General features: G+C 33.7%; 1 protein-coding gene across 5 annotated transcripts in view; it reads left to right on the top strand.

The window, feature by feature from the left end:
• Window positions 1-25,438, top strand: part of LOC100643200 (growth hormone secretagogue receptor type 1) — a 63,268-nt gene that overhangs the window by 6,241 nt on the left and 31,589 nt on the right. Inside the window, exons 1-4 of one of the 5 annotated variants that reach the window (XM_048407537.1) lie at window positions 3,749-3,939; window positions 5,632-6,510; window positions 7,216-7,328; window positions 7,720-7,882. In XM_048407537.1, coding sequence (XP_048263494.1) covers window positions 6,420-6,510; window positions 7,216-7,328; window positions 7,720-7,882 — 367 coding nt within the window. In that variant the 5' untranslated portion in view covers window positions 3,749-3,939; window positions 5,632-6,419. Of the gene's footprint in view, window positions 1-3,748; window positions 6,511-7,215; window positions 7,329-7,719; window positions 7,883-25,438 lie in introns of those variants that run through there. The other 4 variants (XM_048407536.1, XM_048407538.1, XM_048407540.1 and 1 more) reach the window with 4 other exon arrangements.

Raw genomic sequence — 25,438 nt, forward strand, 5'->3', positions numbered from 1 at the left:
GTACTATCAATGTTAATTTTAACAATCCGTAAGGTTGAATTCGATTGAATTTAGCGTAGTTGCGATTTAGTACAGTTTCTTATTTTACAATTGTAATTTCCTTATTTTCAATTTAATTCCTTTTTAGTTTGCATGTGGATGTTTAATTGTTCGATCGTACAAACTCTAAGCCCCGAGACGAAGAAAATTTAAAATTCATAGTTGTCTAGTCGGGGCATCAGAAAAATTCCAAGCTCGACAAAAGATGTTGTAGCGAAGTGGCGCGGTCATCAAAGTTCGATCGTAAAGTTCCGAATGAATGCGCGTCGCGTAGTAAGGAATTTAATTTCACGGCACGCGTGACAATAACGTCGTATATTTTCTACCGTCTCGCGTCGGTTTGACTTTCCCTACAAAATGTTCCATAAACCTAAGAATCTCCCTCCAAAGTAAAAACATATAAACACATCTTATTGAATTTTAATAACTATGTATCACATTTAACAGATACTTGTAGGTTATGTCTCCTTTTTGGTGCATTTTCATGGAATCATAGAAATCACGGGCGATCATATTAACTTGATGTATTGAATTCAAGTTAACCGATGCTTGTACAAAATTTTGATAAAAAAAGACTTTTATTCGCTTCAAAATATAATTATGTCTACAAAAAAGCTAGATTAATTATATCACAGAAATAATTATTATATCGAGGTATCATAAAATTGTTCGTTAACATATAGTACGAAGTATAAACAAGAAATTGATCTGATTAACAAACATGTTAAAGTAAAGAAGATTACCGGATGGAAAAGTTGTTAAGTAAAAAGTAACTACCGAGAATGATCCTTTATCGTACTGGCGCGATTATAAGCAGAGTCATAAATCACGAAGAGCTTATTAGTCGAAACGCTCTAAATTGACGATGAGCAGAAAGATTTTCACCCGCAAGATTTATTCCCCACTCTCGCTCGCTCTTTATCTCTCGATAAAATCAGATTACATCGAATGTGCGTGGACAATGAATGAGGTCCATTGTTGTCCCGGTTGGGTTCAAGCATCCGCGTGATAACCTTTTGAGGGAAAAGGACAATGACGATCCTCCTTCTCAGCTTAACATTATTGGAAATTCGTTACTATCATTTTTCATCTCATTGTCTTCTGTCTAAAATAAAAATTCCTTGACCCTATAAAGAGAAATCGAAAGTCGAAGCGTGAAAATGAAAACTTGCCTTATCGTCAAGTACATAATTCTAATCTTTATCCCTTAGCACCAGTTCACATGTATACATGTACATGTACTTGGAGATTTGAATTTTACTTAAGTATGAAAATAATATAAGATGAATTTACTTAATATTTACGCATTGTATCTATGTCTGAGTTAATTATCTTTGTTACTGTGTTATGGCATATGGTTCAAATTATATAGGAAAGTAATTTGTAATTTATTTGTATAAATACTTCTCCACATTCGTTGTATTATTTCAACTTTTGTTTTATAAAAATTATATTTCGGAATTATATTTATTAAAACATTCGTTTCTTTGTATTATCATTTGTTATAGTATATCTCATTATAATAACGATCTTGAATTATTCTAAGCTTGTTCTTAGAATTTTTCTTGTTTCGGATTATTCTAGATTCGTTCCTGGAATTGTTTCTGATTTCTAGTATTCTAGATTTGTTCCCAGGATTGTTCTTGATTTGGTCTACTGTAGGATTACTCTATTTTTATTATCCCATTTTAGCAAATATTATTACCAAGTGCTACGTCGAATGTTTCTGGCTGAAAATAGCGAAGCTGAAAAAACGTTTCACATGGATCGGTTGAATAGACTGAATTGTGAGAGCTACACGGAATGTGCTTGGATTCCTAATACGGAATTCCATTTAACTTGTGCCTTCTTCTTCTTTTGTGCCCCGGTTGCCACCTCAGTAACGGAGAATCATTTCGAAATCCGTTGAAGAAATAACGTCCCACGAATATTCGCTTCCCTCTTGCGTTCCACCCGATTGCCAATGTCCAAGGATCGAGGAAGGAGAAAGGAATCGCGAAGAGTTACGAATCTTACGTGATAATCTGTATAATCTCCTGAATATGCAGTTGCTGTAAAATATTTTTATATAAAAGATTCTTCTTGGAAGAAAAATTTAAGAGATGAAGATCGTAAAGATAAATTGATATTTTTGAAAATATTTTCAATACATTATAGAGGATGTATTAGATTTTTTTTTTTTATTAAGCGATGCTAGAATATTTGATAAGTATGCGTAAATAGATAAAATAAATTCTTTTTTATTATACAGAATTTTTATAAATTTAATATATCTTTATTTATAAATTTATAGTAACGTTATTAATGTATCTCAATGTCGCCTAGATTTTGAATGTTTTCAAGAAGAATTTTTTTGTACTGTCGAAATAAGACATCAACGATTTTTTTATATTTTCTCTAAAAACAAATAATTTATTAATAGCAAAAAATCTTGATGATGTCTAAGATGACTCAAATGTGACAGTAAGGATAAAATATTATAAAAATCATATGAAATAAGGACAAATTAACTTTTTATTCAATATGGAATCGGTAGTTTTAAAGTACCCTTTGTTTTTACGAATGCAACGTTATTATAAATAAAGAATTGAATCTACCATAAATGGCCTCTTCGTCTGTTTTCGTTTCACTCTATGCGTTACGAGTTCTTTATACTTACTAATACTTAATGAAATATATTCAGGAATGTATAAGAAATGTTTAAGTTGCAACGGAGATACCTTTATGATCGAATCAAATTTTTGAAAAAATAAGATATCTTCTAAAACATTGAATTTTTCAATGACCTCGTATTACTCGCTCGTAGCATGATTTATGCAGAAAGGTCATATATATGGTCCTATTTGAAAAGAACATGCGAAGAAGATCGCACTACAGAATAATAGTGCGAGTTTAACAGTGCAAAGTTTTTCTGTATGATCTTTTCTTAATTCATTCGAGAAAGAGACTTAGGCTTGTGTTTATAATTACCGGAATTATCTATATAACATATGTACACATACACATACGCACAAGCACGCGCATACGCACGCAAAAGAGTTCACATAAATTACACGAAACGCTCTTTGTGCAAATAAAATTAATGAAATTGTTTCTTACTTGATCTTCACCAGTCCCAATAATGTTGAAATAATTAGTAGATTCTGAATGTTTACGTAAATTCATATTATTATAAAACATGTAGAAATAGAAAAAGACTGAAACCTAAATACAAATTCGTTTCAACTAATAGATATTATATTTTGCAGATCTTTACAGATTATTTTTATTATTATTATTCGCAGGCTAGTAGTTCGACTTACGTTTCTTTACTTCTGTTATATAAGATAGTCAATATTACGTATTAACTTTTGAATAAAATAGTTGGCCAAAGATATATGAGAAAAGTATTGACTTAAGCTTTACGAAGACAGTTTCCCGTGCAATGCATCATTCCACTTTGTACATTGACGGACCTGCTTATTTATAAGTATCAACGTCGTCTATCTCTTCCATTACATACCTACTTTTTGACTAAATTCTATAAAAAAAAAAAAAAATCTGAAGCTTGAGTGTTTCGTGTCGTGACGAAAAGAAAAGGAAATACGTTATCAAAACGCGCGTGCGAAGGAATCGAAGGAAAGAAGAGGACTGCGCATGCGCAGTACAGGCGGCGCGTTCGAGAATCGTGGCGGGCCAAGCGATATTCATTCAGTTCACCAGTACTATTTGTTCGCTGCGGTCGTCGTAGTTCGGGAAATGTGACCGCTTCGAAACTTGTTGGTTGTCACGTGTCGTTCGTGCCCCGTCAGAATTCCCAGTTTCGCGATACTTTGAATCGTAATAACGATTTCTAATGTTTCGAAACGAGACGTGATCGCAATTTACGAAACTTCTTACCAAGTGTCGTGTAAAAATAAGGTTGTTTAGATCTAAATAGAAACATACAATTGTAAATTAAATTCTCGCAATCCAAACGGTCGAAACATTCTCGGAAAGGAATGTTCGAATATAAATTATATAATTTTCATATTTTATAGGTTATGCTAGCACGTTATCTTTCTTTCTTTTTTTTTTTGCGCTCTTTGCTCAACCACGTTCAGAAAAAGCACCGAAAAAGCATCGTTACAATTCCAAGTATTTCATCAATTGCTCGAAAAATTGGAAATTTCGAACGTATATCGACAGAGTCGGTAGTCGTCAATTTGGAGAACAGAATTTATTTGCAAAAATGTGTAAATGGAAATTTTGTTGAAATGGAAGGGAACGTATCATATTTGTACAATTTTTCACTTATAAAAGGAACAAGTGACTAATTATTTTCGTAATAGTAGAATAAAAAAAGGAAAAACACAGTACTATTTCTTTTTATGTTCGCAATATGGAACGCTTTTCGTTACAACTTTATCATTCCTCTTACTTTTATTCGATATGACTGTTAAAATCGAGGTTATGATTATGAGGAATTGTCAACGTTCATCGTAACAGTTCTGGAAGTGAAAATTAGTGAGATGTTAATATTCTTAGGGCAAATAGTTTCATAAAGTCCGTTCATGTGTTCCATTTATACGCACGATTAAACAAGACGAGGATGCTATTAGATTTCGAATAGATTTTCATAGCGCGTTAGTTAATCGATGTTAACTGATCGTAGCAACGTACATACTTGAGATGCTTCGACCTATATTCCATGTTTATAGGAGATAAATGGAACAGTCATACAAAGAGGCAACGGGGCGAAAGTATATATCACTCGACAATATAATTGCTTCTAAAATAAGGAAAGATTTGATAGTAAATTGAAAACGTTTTGCTCTTTTTATTACGATCGTTTCAAACGTTAGTACCGCATAATTTCATCCTTTGATCTATATTTACGAACTCTTCGTTTCCAATAAACTGCGATAATTCTCGTTAATCGTTATACGATTCTATTAGACGGCGCGCGATCAAACGGTCCATTTAAATTAAAGACACGTCTGTAGCAACTTGAAATAGGAGAAGACGATTATAATGTACGATAGGTTAAGTTAGGTCAGGTAACAAGTTTAGTCAGCTTTGTCGTAAAGGAACGTCCGAAATTGGAATTTGTTTAAACACGAATCGAATATATGTATGATGTATGATACTATTCTATTCTATTATTTTTTGCAAGTGTACCAAAAAGTTTGTTTACCTTGACCATTACAACAATGTCCACTTTCGCATCAAAGAATTCTAAATTTCATGAAACGATTCTATAATTTTCATTAAACTCTCATAATGCTCGTTGTCTTCTGTTACTATCAATAGTCAATATAGTCCACTCGTTATTGATTTTTTAATTTCATTATGTACGCGATTAATAATCAATTCTCGAGAAACGAATAATCTATTTCTCTAAAAATATGACACGGATAATAGGGAATTTAGGAAACAACGTTTGCAACATAATTTCCTGTACTTTTCGATTGATAGAATTGATCAGCATAGTTTCAAAACAACTTAAATGATACACTTACAAACGACACCTACTTATTCATCCATTATATTATATTACATTATTATATTATTATATTCGTACATATTATTTATTTATCCGTTGCGGAAATATACGAAACGTTTCTTCCTTAGCCATGAAAATATAACTAGATATATTGTTAGAAAAACACAACCTACTCAGTTGCCTTAACGCGACCACAGGGGTTCGGAGGAGGCTGAGCATATTAAATTGGAATCGGCCGTCTCGAAGGAATGACAAGTACGTGGTCGAGACGAAAACCCTCGCGCACCGTGGGAGGGACGACTGATTACCGGTTTGGCTAGAAACTGTCTGTTCGCACAGAACTACTTGGCGGTCACGAACAAGCAGATTATAATGTCACATAATACCATCGCTTCAACGAAATCCACGGTTGCCTGCAAGTTAAAGGAAACCGTATCCAACGGTCTTTCTACGTGGCCGGCGTTCCTCTTACGATTCCCTATGGATTTTCTCCGGTTATCATCGACGTCGATCGGGGAATTCGGTACTGTAATTGACGTCTCGAATTCGCGAATTTTCGTTGGTCCGATCGTCAAATTACCGACGTAAGAAGGTTACCGACCAAACCGTTTCGATGACACCGAGACGTTCGGTAATACGTTTCACCGTTAACCGTGACACGTACCCTTCGCCTGTAAATATGTAACATTGAGATGCGCGTTCGTTGTGTGGAAATTGTGATGCGATAGAGTGTGCGAGTGTATTATGTGCGCTTAACGTAAAAACGCAAGTGAGAGAGTAAGGTGAATTCGCAAAGGATAAAACAGACACACGATGGACAATCGACACTAACAGAAGCATCATCGCGCGCTCGTGTGACAGGAGGCGGGGCAAAATACACGATTGGAAATTGTTCCTGGCGCAGCAAGGGACGAAAATGTTGTCCACGGTGTCCAGTGTCCCGCTCGAATTAAATTCTTCGTGTTGTACAACCGTTACTGGAAACAACGGTCTCAATGCGTTATCGGGTATGCACCGGCGTGCCATGTCACGCTTAATTTTGTTATATTTCACGATTGGTTATTTGATAAAATGCATGCGGTGAAGAGGATGTCTAGGCGAAAGAATGTAAATGTATTTGCATTAGCCGAAATATCGAAACATCGAAATAACGATGGTAATCGCTATCATCGTTTTATATTATTAGTATGAATATTATTATCGCAGAAATTTTTGTAGTTTTGGACTGTATTTTACGAGAGAGAAAAGTATCGTGAGATCGAATGACTTCTTGGTAGAACCGGCCCTTGTCTATGTTCGTCTTCTTCCTTGGCGAAACTGACAGAATAGAACTCTCTAGCGTCTTTCATTTCTCTTCGGTATATTTTTTTAGTAAAATACTTTTCAAGTTATAAAATAAAAGTAAACAAAATTCAACAAGGATCAGTTTCATCATGAGCCCCCTTAAATGTCGTCAAAATGTAGAAGATAATCTGAGATAAAGTTCTGAATAAAAGATATCGGTGAAATCGAGTAGATATAAAGAAAATTGAAGCATAAATTTTATCATTTGTACAATAATATGAATTTAAATATTTGATCGAATAAATTAAAATATAGATATATTTTTACAGTTCCAAGAGCAAGTGTATTATTTATTCGTTATTTATTATTTAATAAATCTCGATAGAGAACATAATCGATTTAATACGAAACGAATTGTAACGTTTCAGTGATCAAGACTGAAAATACCACTGATCTTTACATGTTACCGGCTTACATCCGCACGACGTCCATGATCGCCTGTATCGTGGTGATGGTTCTCGGCATAATAGGGAATCTCATGGTAAGTTCCGCCGTTCAATTTTACCTATCGTTCGTCATCATCATTTTCCAATAATGTATAAGAATTGAAATAAGGCAACGGAACAGTATGCGCGGAAGTTATTTTACAATATTCGCTTATATCCATATCGCGGTCTTAATTTCAGTTTGAACCGAATCTTATTACCGTCGAATAATTTTCAGAAATTTGTTGCTTTTACTTTTACTACTTAAATATTAAATTTGTATTACTCAATTATCTCTAACATTTAACTACCAGGTGATTTAGAAACATCTTACTACGTTATATCTTACTCGATCTTTTTCCATCCCTTCATATCCTACACCCTCTCCATACGTCGAGTTGCTCTCGTGATCGAATATCAGAAACATGACTTTTTTATTCGTTTCAGGTACCGATCGTGGTGTTTCGGGGTAAAGACATGCGGAACAGCACGAACATCTTTCTGGTAAACCTTAGCGTGGCCGACCTTTGCGTTCTTTTGATCTGTACACCGACCGTTCTTGTCGAGGTGAATTCTGGACCTGAAATCTGGCTGCTTGGCGAACACATGTGTAAGTCAAGCCGATCCATACTACCATACATTGCACGTAAACTATTATTACACGCCGCGATGCACATATGATTCTCGCACACGTGTGCAAACGGTCGAACGTTCGTAAAAAACAAGCAACGAAATGTTTTTTTTCTGATTTTTGTTTTTTGTTATTTTTGACATTCTCCCTCTACCGAAATCGACGATATCGATCGGTTGAAATGCTTGAATCAACTGTCGTGCATGTTTAATCGTTGGTATTGTTCTTTTTTTTCGATGAAATTAGTCGAACGAATGGATGATTCTTTTCTTTTCATCGTACAGTCGATTTTTATACGCAGATTATTTTTTTGCGCGAAACTGGAGAGGACCGTGCAGTTTTTAGAAGCAGTTTTTGTATACTATAGTAAAGTACAACCATCTATGGGTCACTATGTAAAAATTTTACAATGGAATTAGATAGACATATTATAAATTAAAATAGCAGTAGCAGTAGTATGTGGAATAATAATACGTATAATATAAGAGGAAATAAGATGGCAGTTTAGATATAATGATGTAACCTCCTTTGTAATATGAATCATACTAGATCGTAATAAATGTTGACAGGTACAGAGGAATTAAATTCCTACAACATAAATATCTCTGCAGATCTACGATAATATAAATTCCTAGATATTAATAGATCTTAACAAATCTACAAATGTAGTTAGAAATTTATGTTACGTTCATCCGCTTGTTTCGCATCTAGTGTTAAAAGTATTCAATGACTTGCAAGTAACGATAGAGAAAATCTTTCCGAAATAATTATCAGGGACTAATGCAATTTTGTGATACATTGGTAGTTTGATATCCGCGGGCAATCGAACCGTTCCAGTGAATTGTCGAGGTAAATCGATTTTAGATTCACGGCGTTGATTATCGGTTTGTATACCGGCGGAAAATCGCGCGAATGGCCAACAGCGATCGAGGAAACGGCCGTTTGTTAAGCAATTAATTTGCCACGAATCCCCATTAATTAACCATCCGGGTCGAATTCGTATTTCATTCGGCCATGGATGAGAAAATCTATGCTATCCTTAATTCAATTCTGACACTGTCAATTTACCGTCGTTTCGTTGGATACTAGCCAAGATAGTGTAACCGTTTGAAATCATCATTATTGATGACAAAGTGCGAGAGTTGCGTGGTATTGTGACACGTCTTAAGACAAGGAGGAATTGATAATTATCGATGAATGTATACATCATCTCAACTATGAAACCATACAAACTTCTCACTCCTATTTTTATATATCCACGTGAATATGTCATTTCTTAAGAAACTATTTTCTAGATTAATCGATGAATAACTGTATAATCAGTCACAGACTACGAATATGAAGTACACGATTATAATACGAACCTCGCTCAAGACGAGCAGCTTCACTTTTTAATAATTTCTTAATTTCGTTACATAAGCATACGATTAATGTTCAATTCCCATGAAATAGATGACTTTCTTCCATAAGTTTATTCGTCGCAACATGACAGATTGTATATATTGGTTGGGCAACTAAGTAATTGAGAAAATATATAAAATATATAAAATATAAATATATAAAATATCCAAAATATATAAAGGTAGAGTACTCTTTATAACGCTTGATAAACGAAAGAAATCTTCATTTAAATTCTATCCTTTTAGTCCTGTTCGTAAGGATAGAAATTTGCATAAAAATCCGCAGTCTAGTCAGTTTTTTAGAAATGCATAATTTCATTGCACGCAGCGACGGGCAATAGAAAGTTTATAGTTGACACACTATGAATTTTAGTAACTTTCCTACTGAGAGATTTTTACTGTCTGTCTTAGCAAGTAGACATTTCGGGAACACCAGTTTTAAATCAATTCGCGTGTAGTTAAAACTACCAAACTGGGATAATAAGTTTCCTTATCTGCAGTTTCAGCGAGTGTTTACCAGGGACATACGGCCGTATCATATGTTACTATTCCTGTAAAAAGCGTATAGAAAACGAGGTCAGACACTTTTCATTTATTCGTAAGAATTCTGCCAGACAGTTACCAAAATGACTGTATACTCTGGATAAAAGCAACATTCGGTTGCAGGGCTGAGCGTTCCGCTAACACGATTCGTTTTGAACATGAAACACACTTCGCACCTAGTTAACTTGAAAACGCAAGAACGCGAATGATGTTGCGGAGAAGCCGCGTAACACCATGTTTCCACTTTTCACCTCATTTAACTGTTACGCGAGGTTGTACGTTTATTCGGAATGACTTTGCGTGAAATTGGAAGAGCTTTCGAGATTATGTTAGCCCTTCTCCTTCTTGTTTCCTGGATTATTATTATTAAACAGACTGCTGATTTTTATACGAACTCATGTTTTTGAGAATATAATTTAAAACGTAGAACCTCGTAATAGAACATCGTTACGTATCGAGTGTTATACAAAGCACTATACTTTGGATATTTTATATAGTTTTTCATACTATGTGCATTCTATGCAATTTCACATTTTCGAATTTCCTAGAAATACGTAAAAATCCGCACTATGATTATTAGGTTGTTTGTAAGTGAAATTTTTAGGGATCATATTATATAGAACCTGATAAAAAAAATGTTTCTTTGGAAATAATAAAAGCGTAGAAAATACCATTTGTATATTTCGCTCCTATATTTTTCATTTGTCAAAATTACCATATTTATTGAACAGTCGCTAGGTTCTTGCAAGGTCGAATGATTTTTCGCTAGATTAGACCTGAATAGTAAATCATAATGGTAACGCTTGACTGCTTGGACTTTCCTGCCACGTATGCGGTACTAAGGGTATTAATTTCAGGGGTTGCTTTTCTTTCCTAAATATTCCGTTTGTGCTGATACAGAATGACGTATTCATCGATTTCACGATGAATTCGCCGCTTTATGAAATACCCAATACCTTTGATCTCGAATCTCGTTTCATCGTTCAACATTACGTTATATCGATGAATTTATTGGAAAATAATTTCGAAACCTTATTTTGCAACATCCATGGAAATAATTACGTGATCCTGTAAAAAGAATTTCTACAACGAAGACATTTCTGTTATGTTGGAAATTAACGGTTATCAAGCTGGAACGACTAATTTTAGGTTTAATAAATCGGATAGTTTAGTACGAAACAATTCAAATATTTTATTATTTCGTACAATTCGAATGTTTCCAAGATATTTTATATCATTATGTTTTATGATATAAAAGAGAAAAGATGAAGGGAAAGTAGAATTTTAGGTAAGGAACAATTAAGATATAATAGAATTAATTAACGCACAATAGTTGCATTTATTTATCCGAGTTTTGACATTTGATACATTCAAAAGTTTATAATTATAATGTCAGAGAGTTAAACGTAATGTACCATATCTATGATATATAATTGAAAACATTGATTCGTTTAAGAGGAAGTATCATTCTTATTCGTTAACATCCTGTTAAGTGCAACACAGCAGTTTCTTTTAATTTATGTTCCAACAAGCGATCAGTTGTTCGCATTTTGAGTCTACATTTTGAACTTATCAATCACATAATTTTCTTCAAGCGTCGAGTCCGTGCTTTCAACAGCTTTTATGGCGTATTTTCCGAGTATGATTTTATAAAAATATCCATTAAATGTTAAAGTTTATTTAAAGTGAGTGAGAATTCTAAATTCTTATCCAAAAAATTTGATTTATTTCTAAATCTCTGAAATATTTATTTCCTGAATTTGTAAGTTACCAAAATTTTAACACCTCACCAATTTGCTTTCAGCTTCTAAAATTCTAATTCTGCTGTCTTTTAACGTTTCCTTTCGTACTGTTCCTTTACGAAATTTTCACTATCGTTGTTTCACTAGCAGATTTTTAAACATCAAGAGGAGAAGCATACAGACTGCAGCAAAGTGGCAAAATGAGAGGATAACAGCAGTAACAAACGTAGAAATAAAGCGAGTGTTCATTGTCATTAGTTGTAATGTCGCGCAAGTTAATTAGATAATGTTGTGACAGAGAGACGTTCTTTCGTTTCAGAATAAAATTTCATAGGCTATACCTTTTCCGCTCTATGTTTGATATTCCAAGTTTTTACATTGTCAAACGCGAGTGTTGTCTATTTTTTACGCCCGTAGATGGTGAACTCTCATTGTATCTTATTTATACACATAAGGCTGGTTAATTTGAAATTTCTAGGTGAAATTTCAGCTGACAATGTTATGGAACAATTTTCCAATTTCTTAAATATATTTATTTAATTATATATAAAGTATATAATATAGTATATAATTAATAAAAAAAATATATAATTTCATTCTTCTTTGCTATTATTAATTTTAGCTTCCTCTGTTCTGTTCTTTGTTCTGAAATTTTTATTATGTAAATTCTACACGAAATATAATTTTACATTTCATCAAACCACTTTGTGGAGAGAAAGACATTTAATAGAAATTTCACGTGCATTTGTCGAGTTTTTATTCGCGAAGAATATCGTTAAATAATAATATGGTACGAAAGACGTAAAAAACATAATAGAATATAATAAGGACTAAAAGTATGAGAATTATCGTTGTTGAAACATTGTTCTTAAAAATGACACAGGAGAATCGATTTATCCTACGTAAGCTCATCCTTTAAAAGTTCTTAAAATACTCTCGCAGTCGGAGTAATTTAATTTCTTCATTCTGTCAAAACTGAAAGCTGCTTGAACAGGAATAAGACTAAAAACTAGATGTCTCAGGAACTTCTGCTATTTACAGAAGAATACAGATTTGGCCTTGATATTTACCTTGAAATATCATAGCTACTTGCTATTTCAAGTTAAGATAGAAAGAATCGTTTATTACATTAACAATGATCAATTAGGATTTCCAATTAAAATCAGTTCACTATTTTAGTTTCAGAATCAAAGTCAGTTTACAATTTCCAACCAATGATACAATCGAAACGGTATTTATTGTTCCAGAAAAGAATCGTATGCGTTAACAATAGCAAGGAATCCTTCGTCAGCTTTTGTAACAGAAGCGAAGCAACGACTGCAATGAATGGTATCACTTGTGAACTATATTATTATTTGCTATTACGTAACTTTCTTCATTTGTTCTTCTTCTGTTCCTCTATCACAGACAAAAATATAATCTGTTTATTGACTGTGGATAATTTTCCTTTACTTTCTTTTTCATTTCTTTTCTAACTATTTGCTATTTATACCAATCTGTTCTCGGTAAAAGCAGAAATCTGTTCGTTCCTTTTTAATCTTCTCTTGTTTCATAGAGAATGTAGCATTTATTATTTGTTTATGGCTCATTAATCCTATCACATTTTAAAACATGGTGCATTTTATTCTCCATACATCTTGGCCAGTCTTTCTACCAGCTGTATTCATTTCCTCTTTCAGCAAACTTGCCCCAGAGAACACGAAATCTAATAAATGCTCCCGGATTGCATTATCCCCGTAACTTTTTATTCTCATCCATCTGTTCTCCCTTCATCTTAACTCTACCAAAAAAAAAAAAAAAAAAAGAAAAAATGCACTCGTACACGAAAAGATTTAATAGACCGTTAACCGACATTTTTACAGTATTCCTTTCATTTCCATTCTTCTTATTAAATTCTCTGCCACGAAAACAGTCGACGATCACAGTTCGTCGCCACTCCGAGTGGAATTAATCAACGATTCTGCCTTCTGAAAATAACCAGCCCTATGACTTTGCTCTCACTTTATACGTTCTGAATTATTCTCTCGTTCCTACTACACACTTTGTTCCATCTTGTAAGTTGCGTTATCGATTATGTGATAAAACACTATGATGTTATGCGGTTAATCAGAATAAATGCAAATCCGTAAATTCAAATCTTTATGAATACGTACATTATCTGGAAAAATATTTGTACGTAATTTATTACCCATATGACTTATTATTCGCTGATTATTATTCATTGATTATAAACCTCTATTATTCGATACATTCTTGCACTTCTATTAAAAGCGCAATATATTTGTATTATATTGCATTAAGAACTAAAACTAGTTCTTCTGTATTAATATTCAATTTCAAAATTAGCGAAATTCCTAATCAGAGAATGACCCAATTAACAAATTAAATGGTCGCCTGATAAATTCATATAATTCATAAAAACAACAAATTCTATTATTTAACATAACTTTGTCGTATTAATATTCTTCTGTATTAATATTCAATCTCAAAATTAGCGAAATTCCTAATCAGAGAATGACCCAATTAACAAATTAAATAGTCGCCTGATAAATTCATATAATTCATAAAAACAACAAATTCTACTATTTAACATAACTTTGTCGTATTATATATACGTAATTGTTTCTTATCCACAATATCCGAGTAATATCTTCCTTTTGTTGTTCGTTTGAAAATGCTTAACAGCTCGCAGAATTTATGGTAATGGCAGCTATCCCGAAAATCGTCCTCAGAACACGATATTATACTTCTGTTCTTTTTTTTTCTGTATCACGATAAAGCATTTTTCGTTGCGATCGAACGAGTGCAGAAAATAGGCATGTTGATGGAATCAAGAAGTGTGGAGGTTCAAAGGTTCTGTATGCGGTTACCGAGAGTCGAGGGGTTGCATTTGGGGATTTTTCGCTGGGGGAAGAGCGTTTAGGTGTCTGGGTTTTATGAGCCGCGTACGGTTTACGTTAAGTTGCTTTCCATCCCCTCGGCCTTCGAGTATTTTCCCCGGAATTCTTAGCGCGTCTCTTCTCGAACGTTGGCCAGCTAGCGCCACAATATTCCAACATTCTGCATGATTTAAATGACTTCAACTTTCTTCCAACCTTTTAAAGCGTACAGTACTTCGTCAACGTTTCTTCCGACCTCCAAGCTTGCTCTCCGAATCTTTTATTATTAATTCGAGTTTCAATATGATGCTCCTTGGAAAGTGCAGTTTTTTCCTGAGAGATCAAATTCTATTTTATATTTATATTTATTCGCGTGGATCCTTTCTACTTAAAACTTGTCAAATTTGTTAGGTAATCAAGAGAGTTTCTTTTACGACTTCTGCATCATCCTTTTTTGTCATAAACGACAGAACTTTCTCGATTGCCTGATAGAACCCATCACTGCGCGATTCTGTAACTCTGTTTTCCTTTCATTTCTCGATTTCTACGGCACTTCGTAAATTTCTCGATTGTTATCGGATTTAACTTTCTCCATTTCTACGACAGTTTACAGATCTCGCCCATAGACTGGCCTATCATGCCGGTTAAAAAACAGAGATTCGTTTGTCATGGGCGGGAATGTGATCCAGCAACAATTTCCTCGAAGCAGTTGGGAAGTTGGTCGTTTATCGGAATCCCTTGAAATCGTTTGCTACGGCAACTTGTGTAAAATGTAGCAGTTCCCCACTCGAGAATCTCGTCAAAGGAACTTTATTCGCCTCGTGTGAACTAAAACCACTAGCTGGCCTGCCAACATCTCGATTTACCAGCGAGAAATCACTGGGAGACTCCCATCGAAGCTTTCCGTTCCAGTTGCACGCGAGGAAAGCCGTAAAAGCTCGGAGATCGTATTTTATTTCGCGCCCCCTCACGGAATTCGACGTCACTGGCCTTAACGAAATGCAACACAGTATTCACAGCGTTCCACACGCGACGAGAAAAAATTCCACGCAAGTCTGAAAGTTGTGAAGTCATCGTTACCTGCTGTTCTTTTTTCTTTAAATTTTTGGCGGAAACTCAATGAAATCTAAATAAACTAGATAAAAGACTAAGTAAAATCTCTTCAGAGCTGAATTTATTAAAAATAATGGAAATTTATTGAAATTAATAAAAGTGTAGAAACAGCGTTGGTAGAGATTTATTAATAAATAATAAAAATGCATAGATAACGTTAATAGAAATATCGTCGATATTAAGAAGTTTGTTATGACAATTATTATTATTTACGTTACAAAGCAGACCGCTCGTGTGAAAAACGTACAAAGTATGATGTTTTCTATATTTGTGGGAAAACTTAATAATCGTATCGTTACTTTTATTTATCTTCTTCGCACGCTTGCTTCTCTCCTCTTCCCCTAATTCTCCTTTTTCTATTGAGTTGGCAACCAAGCGATTGCGGATTTTGTCAATACCACCTAATGACAAAATCCGCAATAACTTAGTTGCCAACCCAATACTTCCCAGTTTTTTAATATTCTTGTGCAGCAATTTTGTTTGAAAAATAAATTTAAAAAATCCACATTAAGAACAGCGTATCAATAAAAGTATAACAACGTCTCACGGGACGCACGCTATGTTAAGAATAAAAGAAAGTCGAAAGGGTGAACCGATCGATATATCGTACATATCGTGTAATAAAACGACACGCCACGGTTGCTTATTACATTTCCTCGTTTATTTCTCTCCAAACGTTTCGCACCTTGTTAGTGGCATCTGCTGTTTGTTTCTTTTACGAGCAACTTCGCGGAGAATCGAGGCATCGCTATTATGTCGTCAGCCTGCTTGTCCATCGAACGACAGCACCTAGGGAAACGCAACAGCTGCGCGTCTTAGATCGGAAGAGTAATTCCCAACTACAGCTCGTCTCCAACACCCTGTTAACTCAAAAACTTTCAACCGATTCCTCCACCAAGCTACACGCAGTAAGATAGTATCGCTTTAATCCTTTGAAATTAACGACGGATTCAGAACAAATAATTTAAAAAAAAACTTCCTCTTTATATTAGGGTAGCCTACATTTCTATCAAATACAAGAATTATATGAAAAATTCATATGTTCGTGTTTCAATCTTTAATACAGAATAAACGTTAATAATTGTATTATATACGACGATTCAATGTTGAAAGATTAATCGTTTTCGTTTGCTGTGGATACTGTACCAATAATATATTATTATACGTTTGATACTCGTATGATATTGGCATTTGTATACGTAGATATAATATCAGAACGATAGTAAGAATTGTTGGATTATAATTTAACAATGTTGAGAATTGTGGATCGTAATCGCCGAAATAAATATGTAGGAATACTTTCATTACATGTAGGGATGATAATAAAATAGTTTTGTATTTATTTAACATGTGATTTACAAGATGTTCATAGATACCCATTTCACGTGTTTCGACATTCTTCTAGTCTCACTTTTACCATGCGTGCGGAACAGTCACATTCTTTTGTTCTACGAGACGCTGCGCACGCACATACTCACATACATACTCAACATATTCACACACGTATATGTGTATAACTACTGCGCGGCTGATCCGGTGTAGCAGACAAACTTACATACGTCTCAGTAAACAAATTGTACGACAATTTAAACAATTTTCGATCTTATTAGTTTTCAGAGATACTGTACACCTGTTGTAGCTGTACGTTCGCTGTAGATACTGTACCAACAATATATTATTATACGTTTGATATTCGTATGGTATTGGCATTTGTATACGTAAATGTCAGAACGATAATAAGAATTATTGGATTATAATTTAACAATGTGGAGAATTATGGATCGTAATCGCCGAAATAAATATGTAGGAATACTTTTATTACATGTAGAGATGATAATAAAATAGTTTTGTATTTATTTAACATGTGATTTACAAGATGTTCATAGATACCATTTCACGTGTTTCGGCACTCTTCTAATCTTACCGTTACCATGCGTGCGGAACACATTCTTTTGTTCTACGAGACGCTGCGCACGCACGTACTCACACACGTATATGTCTATCACTACTGCGCGGCTGATCCGATGTAGTACACAAAATCACATACATCTCAGTAAACAAATTGTACGACAATTTAAAAAATTGTCGATCTTAGTTTTCAGAGATACTACACACTTGTTCTAGCTATACGCTTCCTGCACCAATGATATATTATTATACGTTTGATTCTCGTACGATATTGCCATTTGTATACGTAAATATAATGTCAGAACGATAGTAAGAATTGGTGGATAGTAATTTAAAAAGCTATAGGACAATTTAAAAAATTGTCAATCTTATTAGTTTTTTGATCGGTGGTATAGATGGATGATAAAATAAAATTAAACGAAACATCCTAAAATTGAGTGATCTAATGCTAAATTGTTACCATTGCCAAATATGTAATAGCACAATCAAGGGGTGCAACATCAAATTCTAACTATAAATATTTCTCATTCGTCTAATCTAATATCTTTCTTAAAATACCTGTTGTTCCTTACGCTATCCCGTATATAATATCCCATTTTTGTGTATGAAATATTTCACAGGTAAAGACACTTTTTCTGCCGGCAAGCTAAAAGAATCACGCGACTCTCCGATTTAACTTTAACCAATCGTAAATTTTGGCTAGAGCCGCGTCGCGCGTCGTTACGCCGCGTAAATAAAATCGTCGGTTTCGGATTAGGATCATTAGACTGTCATCGATTATCGCTTTCGTTTCGGTTTAGAAGTATTAAAAACTCGAGATAAAGATCATCTGGCTCGTAAAACGCGATTTTATGCTCATCCTGCCCGTTCTCTTTTAGTTTTGTTTTGGCTGTGAGGAGCAAGTGAAAAAAGAAAGAAAAATGAAGAATGAGGATAAATTTAAAAGTTGCAAAGACTCGAGGATATCGGTTTCGATTATACGCACGTCTAAAATAGATAACGAGATTCGGGTCAGTGTAGACTTAAAAGTTCTTAGACGTCACGGTTCTTAGGGTGACATGTGTTACTTTCTTTATGTTTCGAAGCGTTTCCCTCTTCCAACAACTCAAAGAGGTAATTCATTTCATTTTTAGGAAATAGGAAAGAACGCTCTTTATATCATAAACTTCATGTTTACATGTATTTTTCTTCGACTCTGTTTTATCATCGTTCAAATTGTTAAATTATTTCTGTTGTTCGTGTTATGTCTCTAAACGTGTTATGCGTTTTTATGGATCCTTCGTAATTCGACGTTTTTATGTTATTATACGTTTCGTTTCCTGTAACATATGTAAGATACAATAATCTGTGTAACGTAAATGTTATATAGAATGGAACACCATGGAATATAAAGAAGGTTTGCATTATACAGAATTCATTGAACAAAACCTATAAATTAGAGTCTCGTATGGACTATATTTACATAATATATCCTGTGTTATGCATATTCCTATTGTACAAATTTACACAATACTACATCGTTATACGAATATCAACCGGTCCATTAATAACCAACTATCCTATTTTCCAAATGAAAATAAGAAACTCCGATCTATTTTTCATCCCATAAAAGCAAGCGAGATTCTGGTTAAACAGAGTCAACGAGACAACAATTAAATTTTGCTTAATAACTGTGGAACGAGTACGAAAACCGTTAGAACTGTCAGCGAATATCGTAAACCAGGCGAAGTTAAAGCGCAACGAAACTGTTCGCACGCTGCGAACAATTTTCAGCGTGTTCCCTTCAGCCGTTTCAGCCAGACCTGTGCCCTATTCCTTCCTACCCGAAACTTTCGTGAAAACCGTAGTATAGAGAAACGTTTCGTTATTGTAAGCAGAGAAACGGCCGTTTCCCTTTCAGAGGCTGTTAAGTCGCAGCCAAGAAAACGTAGCATGCAAATTAATAAAATAGCCGTGACGTAACCGCTGCTGGTTACCAATTGAATGGATTTATTAGAAGAAGAGAGAGAACTGAATCGGAAAACGAAGAAGAAGAAAATAAGGAAAGTGAAAGAAAGGAATGTCGAGTTCGTTAATGGTATTAATAACATCGGACAAATATGGAAACAACAAGGCGAGGCGATACTCGTTACGAAACGAGCTGTGTTCAGCTTTGGCTATAACTATACTGTGCCATATTGTCTTCGGGGGACCGGCATTTTCTACTTGACCTGCCGGATATATGGGGCACGGCTGCTGGAAAGTACCATCGATATCTCGACATTGCCTCCTGTCATTCGTCTTCTCTTCCCCTTGAATTTTTCGTTGTCGCACATTTCCTTCGACTTTATTTCTTTTACTAAACGATTAACCATAGATTTATGAATTTACGGTTTACATATGCCTGGTTACATATGGTATTTTACTTCGATTTAATTACAAGTGGCTTCGGTTGAAAATGTCTATCTTGGGTTCTTTTGTACAATTATATTATTATATTATTTTGCGTTGAATAAATAATCAACTGCTTCGTAACATGCAAAATTTTCTTCTTTTCTTATTAAATTTCTTGCTCTCAATTTTTAACGTTTTATTTATAGCAATTATTTCAGGCAAAATTTAGAAATAGTTACTATTTTAAATTGATTAATTAAAGAGTTCTTTCATTCTAGAAATACAACTTTTTTGGGGCTGTGGGAAGATTTCTTCCTTATTAATTATTAGTCATAATAGAGACACTTCTTCTCTGACGTTTTATAGAAAATGTAATAAAATAGTGATAGAATATAATAAAATATGTAAATAAAATTATAATAAAATTCTATAAGAAAGAAGGTATAACGCGGTAAAATTGGAAACAAATTTTCTAAGAAAATATAATACACTGAAGATGAAATAAAATTTTAAGCAACGCAAATACATCTGTGATTTAATTAGATGATAAGTTGTTGAGACACAACATTATAATTATGCAATAGTACAGTAAAAAGGTTAATTGTTCTTTTAATTAGTACTTAATCATACGCCGGGTTTAATTAGAAATGCTTTGATTTTATACAACTTTGAACTTGTTAATCACTTGCTAAAGTTGGTAAAAGGGACAACTAACGAAGGATAATTTCTCTAGAAATTTCTCAGAGACAAAGCAGATTTCGTTTACGAGGGGAAAGTCAAGCTCGAAGAATTTCCGAACTTTTGTATACATTCAATTTGTTTATACTCTTATTCAATAGTTGAAAACCTGTAAAGACTTCAACAAAAATAATGACTTTCTTTATTAAATAAATAATTTGTTCATAATATAGTTATTTTATGGTATTGAAGCTGTAATTAATTATATTTACAATTCAACGTTATCACTATGATATTATCATTTTTCAGAAAAATGTATGAAAAACGTTGTTTATCCTAAAAAGTAAAGAGCGTCCCAAATTTTTCGCCGTAAATTTATCTACACGTGTCCATAATAATTTACTGAAATATTATAAATGTCTCTTATTACGATGCATGCCATCAAACCATTTCCAGAGGAGTATTAATACCATTGTGACGATCCTCCTACGCTCGCCATTGGAGAGATTCAAATAAAAAACATAATTCTTGACAAACCTGGCTTAACTATCCTTTTCTATAAACAGGTGTATTGTCTATCTTGGGTTCTTTTGTACAATTATATTATTACACTATTTTGCGTTGAATAAATAATCAACTGCTTCGTAACATGCAAAATTTCCTTCTTTTCTTATTACATTTCTTGCTCTCACGTGGCAGAATTTTGTTAGCACTGGCAAAGGTTGGAAATAGAAATCTGCGCAATAATTGTAATTAATTTAACTTGATTAATTAAACAATTAAGCAAATCTGCGGTTACAAAGAGTTAAAGAAAAAGTTCCAATAGAATCGTTCAAATTTTCTCATTTTAGTGAATTAATAACTACAGATTCCTAATCTTCTAAAGCAGACTTTAAACCTATAAATACAGAAAACTCCAACTTGATTATCATGGAGCGAAGAAAGTAAGAAAGAATTGTACGGATTAGAGGTCTCCAAGTTATTTTCCGCGGTCGAGGGATCCTCAGGAAGGTATTCTGCGAAAGTCTTTCTAATTTTTCACGTTACCCTATTTCCAGACGTCGAGGTATCAGCAGGGTTTAGCTACCCTACAGGAATTTCAATCTTTCCTGGTCTTCGAGAAAGAGCCTGTTCCCCAAAAAACTTTGAAGAAAATTTACGATCTACGATAGAGGAAGGGGTTGATTTTGTTCTGGAGTCATGAAGCGAATGCTGGCGCTTCTGCAACCTATTGTGGTCACACGTGGTTCCTTCAAAGTGTCCTGAACACGTAGAAACTGAATAACTGTGTCGCTCGAGTGTGTTTCATAGAATAACAGTGGTCGAAATCGAAAGATGTTCGAAATAATAAATTGAGAATTTTTTCATAGGAATTTTGTAGATGCACAATATACAATATAAATGTACAGATACGATACACAGATCTTCGTATAACATTCTTTATTAATCTATAAAGAACGAGATTTTCTATTGAATTTTTTGTAAAATATAACTGTCAGTTCTTATCGAGTCTTAAGTATACCATGTATCATAAATTTTAAAAATAGTTATAACGGAGAAAAAGATATAATGCAATAAAAATAAATAATACAAATAAACAAAACACATAAAGATCCGTTTCCAACGGAACAAAAGTATTAGTACGTTTACGATTTTACGGTAGAAATTTGTTCTAACTTTTGATATATTTTAATATGCATTTCTGTTTTTTTATAATAGCTTTCAGACGATTAAGAATTCTACTAATTTTTTCTGATTTTTGCACTTATTTTGTACTTAAGGAATACTTTCTTCGGATCCTACTGAGACGTAATATGATCTGCTTTAAATCCATCCTCATAATTCAAACGAAAAGTAGGATTTAGGTCTGAGAGTTGTGGGGTAGTAGCTAACGTATGCAGTGTATCAAAAATGATTCATTATCTAACAATATAGGCTCATATTTTGGGATCATTATCCTGTTAAAAGATAATAACTTTGTGCTAAATTTTATTTTTTCCTCTTCTTTTCCTTGGGATATTTAAATAATTCCATTTGCGCATTTCAATAACAAAGACAAGCCTTCCAAACTCCAAAAAATCTCATACACCCCCATATCATTAAGCCACCATCCCCTTGTTTAACGATTTGGACAGTGTCCTTTTTAATTTATTCAGTTCAGTTGTATTGGGTTGGCAACTAAGTAATTGCGGATTTTGTCAATACCACCTAACGACAAAACCTGCAATCACTTAGTTGCCAACCCAATATTTTCATGCACTTAATTAATAACGAATACCAATTTTTTTTTTTTTATTAATTTTGCTAATGCGTGATTTTCGACTTGCAATTCCTGTTTCACATACAACAGTTTTGTATGTTCTTCGAACTGTTATAAAGTGTATTTCCATGTTAGGTTCGTTTTTTTACTATTCAAGCTATTTTTGAGAATATAGTCTTAGGTACTTTTTTTATTATATTAACTATTTTTCTTTTTTCTCGGTCTGTAAGCTTCTGAGGACGTTCGCTTCGTGCATTTGTTACTTTTTCTCAGCAAAACATTGCATTTGTTATATCCCCTTTGCCAACAAATCGCTCAATCACATCTCTTTCAATAAAACGACTTCTAGTAATAACTTTTCCTATTTCCGAATAGAATTTTCCTTGCTTATAGAAATCCAATACAATCTTTCAGCAATTGTTCTTTCGTCTATTTCTATTTTTCTATTATTATTCTTATTTGTTTTGTTCCATTATTCAGGTTTTTCCTTTTTTCTACGAGATACTGTTAGCAATTTTGAAGAAATGATGATCAGTTTGGATGCAGGAATTTCCCGCGACTTAACAGGCCAACATTGGAAGTGTTTAGGTAGAATACAAGCAATAACAAATTTTTCATGTGAGCCAATACCTTTGTTCCGCTGAAAACGGACCTCTATGGATATTCTTTTTTCCTTTATTGTAACTTATATTTACTTTATAGTGCTTAAACCTTACAATGGACAGTTGCATTTCATAAAAAATTAAATACAGTATTACGTTTTTTACAGATTTACAAAGAATTTTATTAGTATTTATTAACTGTATTTATTTATTTGGAAGAATTTGCATGATCTAAAGCTTTCTGAAAAAAGTATTTACAACGAAGGTATCAGAGTAGTCCAAGTGACCAATACATAATTTTTGTTTAATTTTATATGTAGATTTATGTATATATATTTAGATTTATGCGGTTTTGAGGATTTAAATAGCTTTTTGTAAAACATGCGCTGTGTATATTTTGATTTGTCTGGCACAAGTTTTATAGTTTAGTCGTTGGTATCGTTACTTAATCGTAATTTAATTTAGATGAAAATTTTGATGTGAAAATTTGTTCAACATAGAATTTACTTTAGTATCGAAATTTCTTATTTCAACTATGCGATACTAATCTTAAGGAAAATAACAACGAGTCAAAATTCTTGATACTTCGAGGAGAAAACGAATTAAACGGACGGTCCATTCTATTCTGAATGAAAATTTTCCTCTTTACAGAGGACCACGGATACCCTACAAGAACATGTTAAAAATATATCATCGATCCCTCTTGAGCTACTATAAAGACTTATCATCCGAACTTACGTTGAACACATGACGCAAGAAGATACCAAAGCCAAACTAACTACATGACTAATGTATTTTCAAAGAAAACATTTTTACGGAAAAGTGGCAGCGACGCCGCTTCTATCAAACACTTCTCTCAGATTCTTGCATATTAACCCTCGAATATTATATTTGGATACTGCAATTAATTTTGTTTGACCATTTATACCTCGTGCAAACCTTCTAAATAGAAATAACGAAGTTATTGAATACTATAAAAGAAAACTATCATAGTAAAAGATAAGATTACCGATAAGTAGCACGTGTTTCGAAATCAAACGAAAATGAAAAATAAGAAAATTGTGCGGGGCAGCTGCAGTTTTTAGAGAATCGTGTTCGCAAACGTGTGAAATAAAAATGAAAACAGGTGAAAAATATAAAATAACACAAGCTTACAATTTTTATTGCATTTACAAAATCTTGTCGCCTTCGTTTTTCCTTTCTAACATTACCTCCGAACTTAGTTTTCAATTCAATCGATGCCTTAAGTCTCGTTTTCATGTGGTACTACTTTGTGGGGAAAAGATGGCGGTGATCGCTATAATATTTCAAGCGATCCCGCGAGCTTTAGAAAAACGCCACTGCACCTTGTCGCGATAGATTTGCGAAGTAAAACTCCGTGGAAGTTGCCGACGGTTCGATTCGAAGCGAAAAATCCAACCTTGTACGTCACCCACGCGAAAATGTATATACACTTTTAAAAGATAGAGAGAAAAAGGTAGCAACACCCTAACCTAAAGTTAGACCATTTCTTAAATTCTTTCACCCTATCGTATACCATATTTGACTTAAGGATACAGAGAAATTTTCATCACAGTGTACGTGAGAAATAAAAAATTTGACCCCTCGAATTAGTTTTTGAGTTAGGTCCGCATCGAGTTTGGGTTTTCTTTATATTTGGATTAGGTTAGGTTAGAATTTGGGTTAGCAGACGTAACGGACGACGTCAGTCGACCAATTCATTCTTCTCACGTTCTTACGGAGATAAAGTTCACCCCCCGTATGTTCACCCTTATTTGTTAGTGTCGAATGATACGGTTTATCTGGGAACAATCAATCGTCAGGTAGATGATGATACACCGCGTGTGTCAAAAATATACCCATCCACTTATATTTGGATATTTTGTCAGTTTAGGAAAAATTATGTCAACGTTCTATTCCAGAACAATATATAGTACAGTTGAAGCAAATAAAAAATCGATTTAACGCGTACAGTAGAATTGGTTGGAAAGGAACAGAAAGTTAAGTACTAAATTTCTTGCATCGATATATTAATAT

This window comes from Bombus terrestris, chromosome 7, assembly GCF_910591885.1.
Source record: "Bombus terrestris chromosome 7, iyBomTerr1.2, whole genome shotgun sequence".
Taxonomy (NCBI): domain Eukaryota; kingdom Metazoa; phylum Arthropoda; class Insecta; order Hymenoptera; family Apidae; genus Bombus; species Bombus terrestris.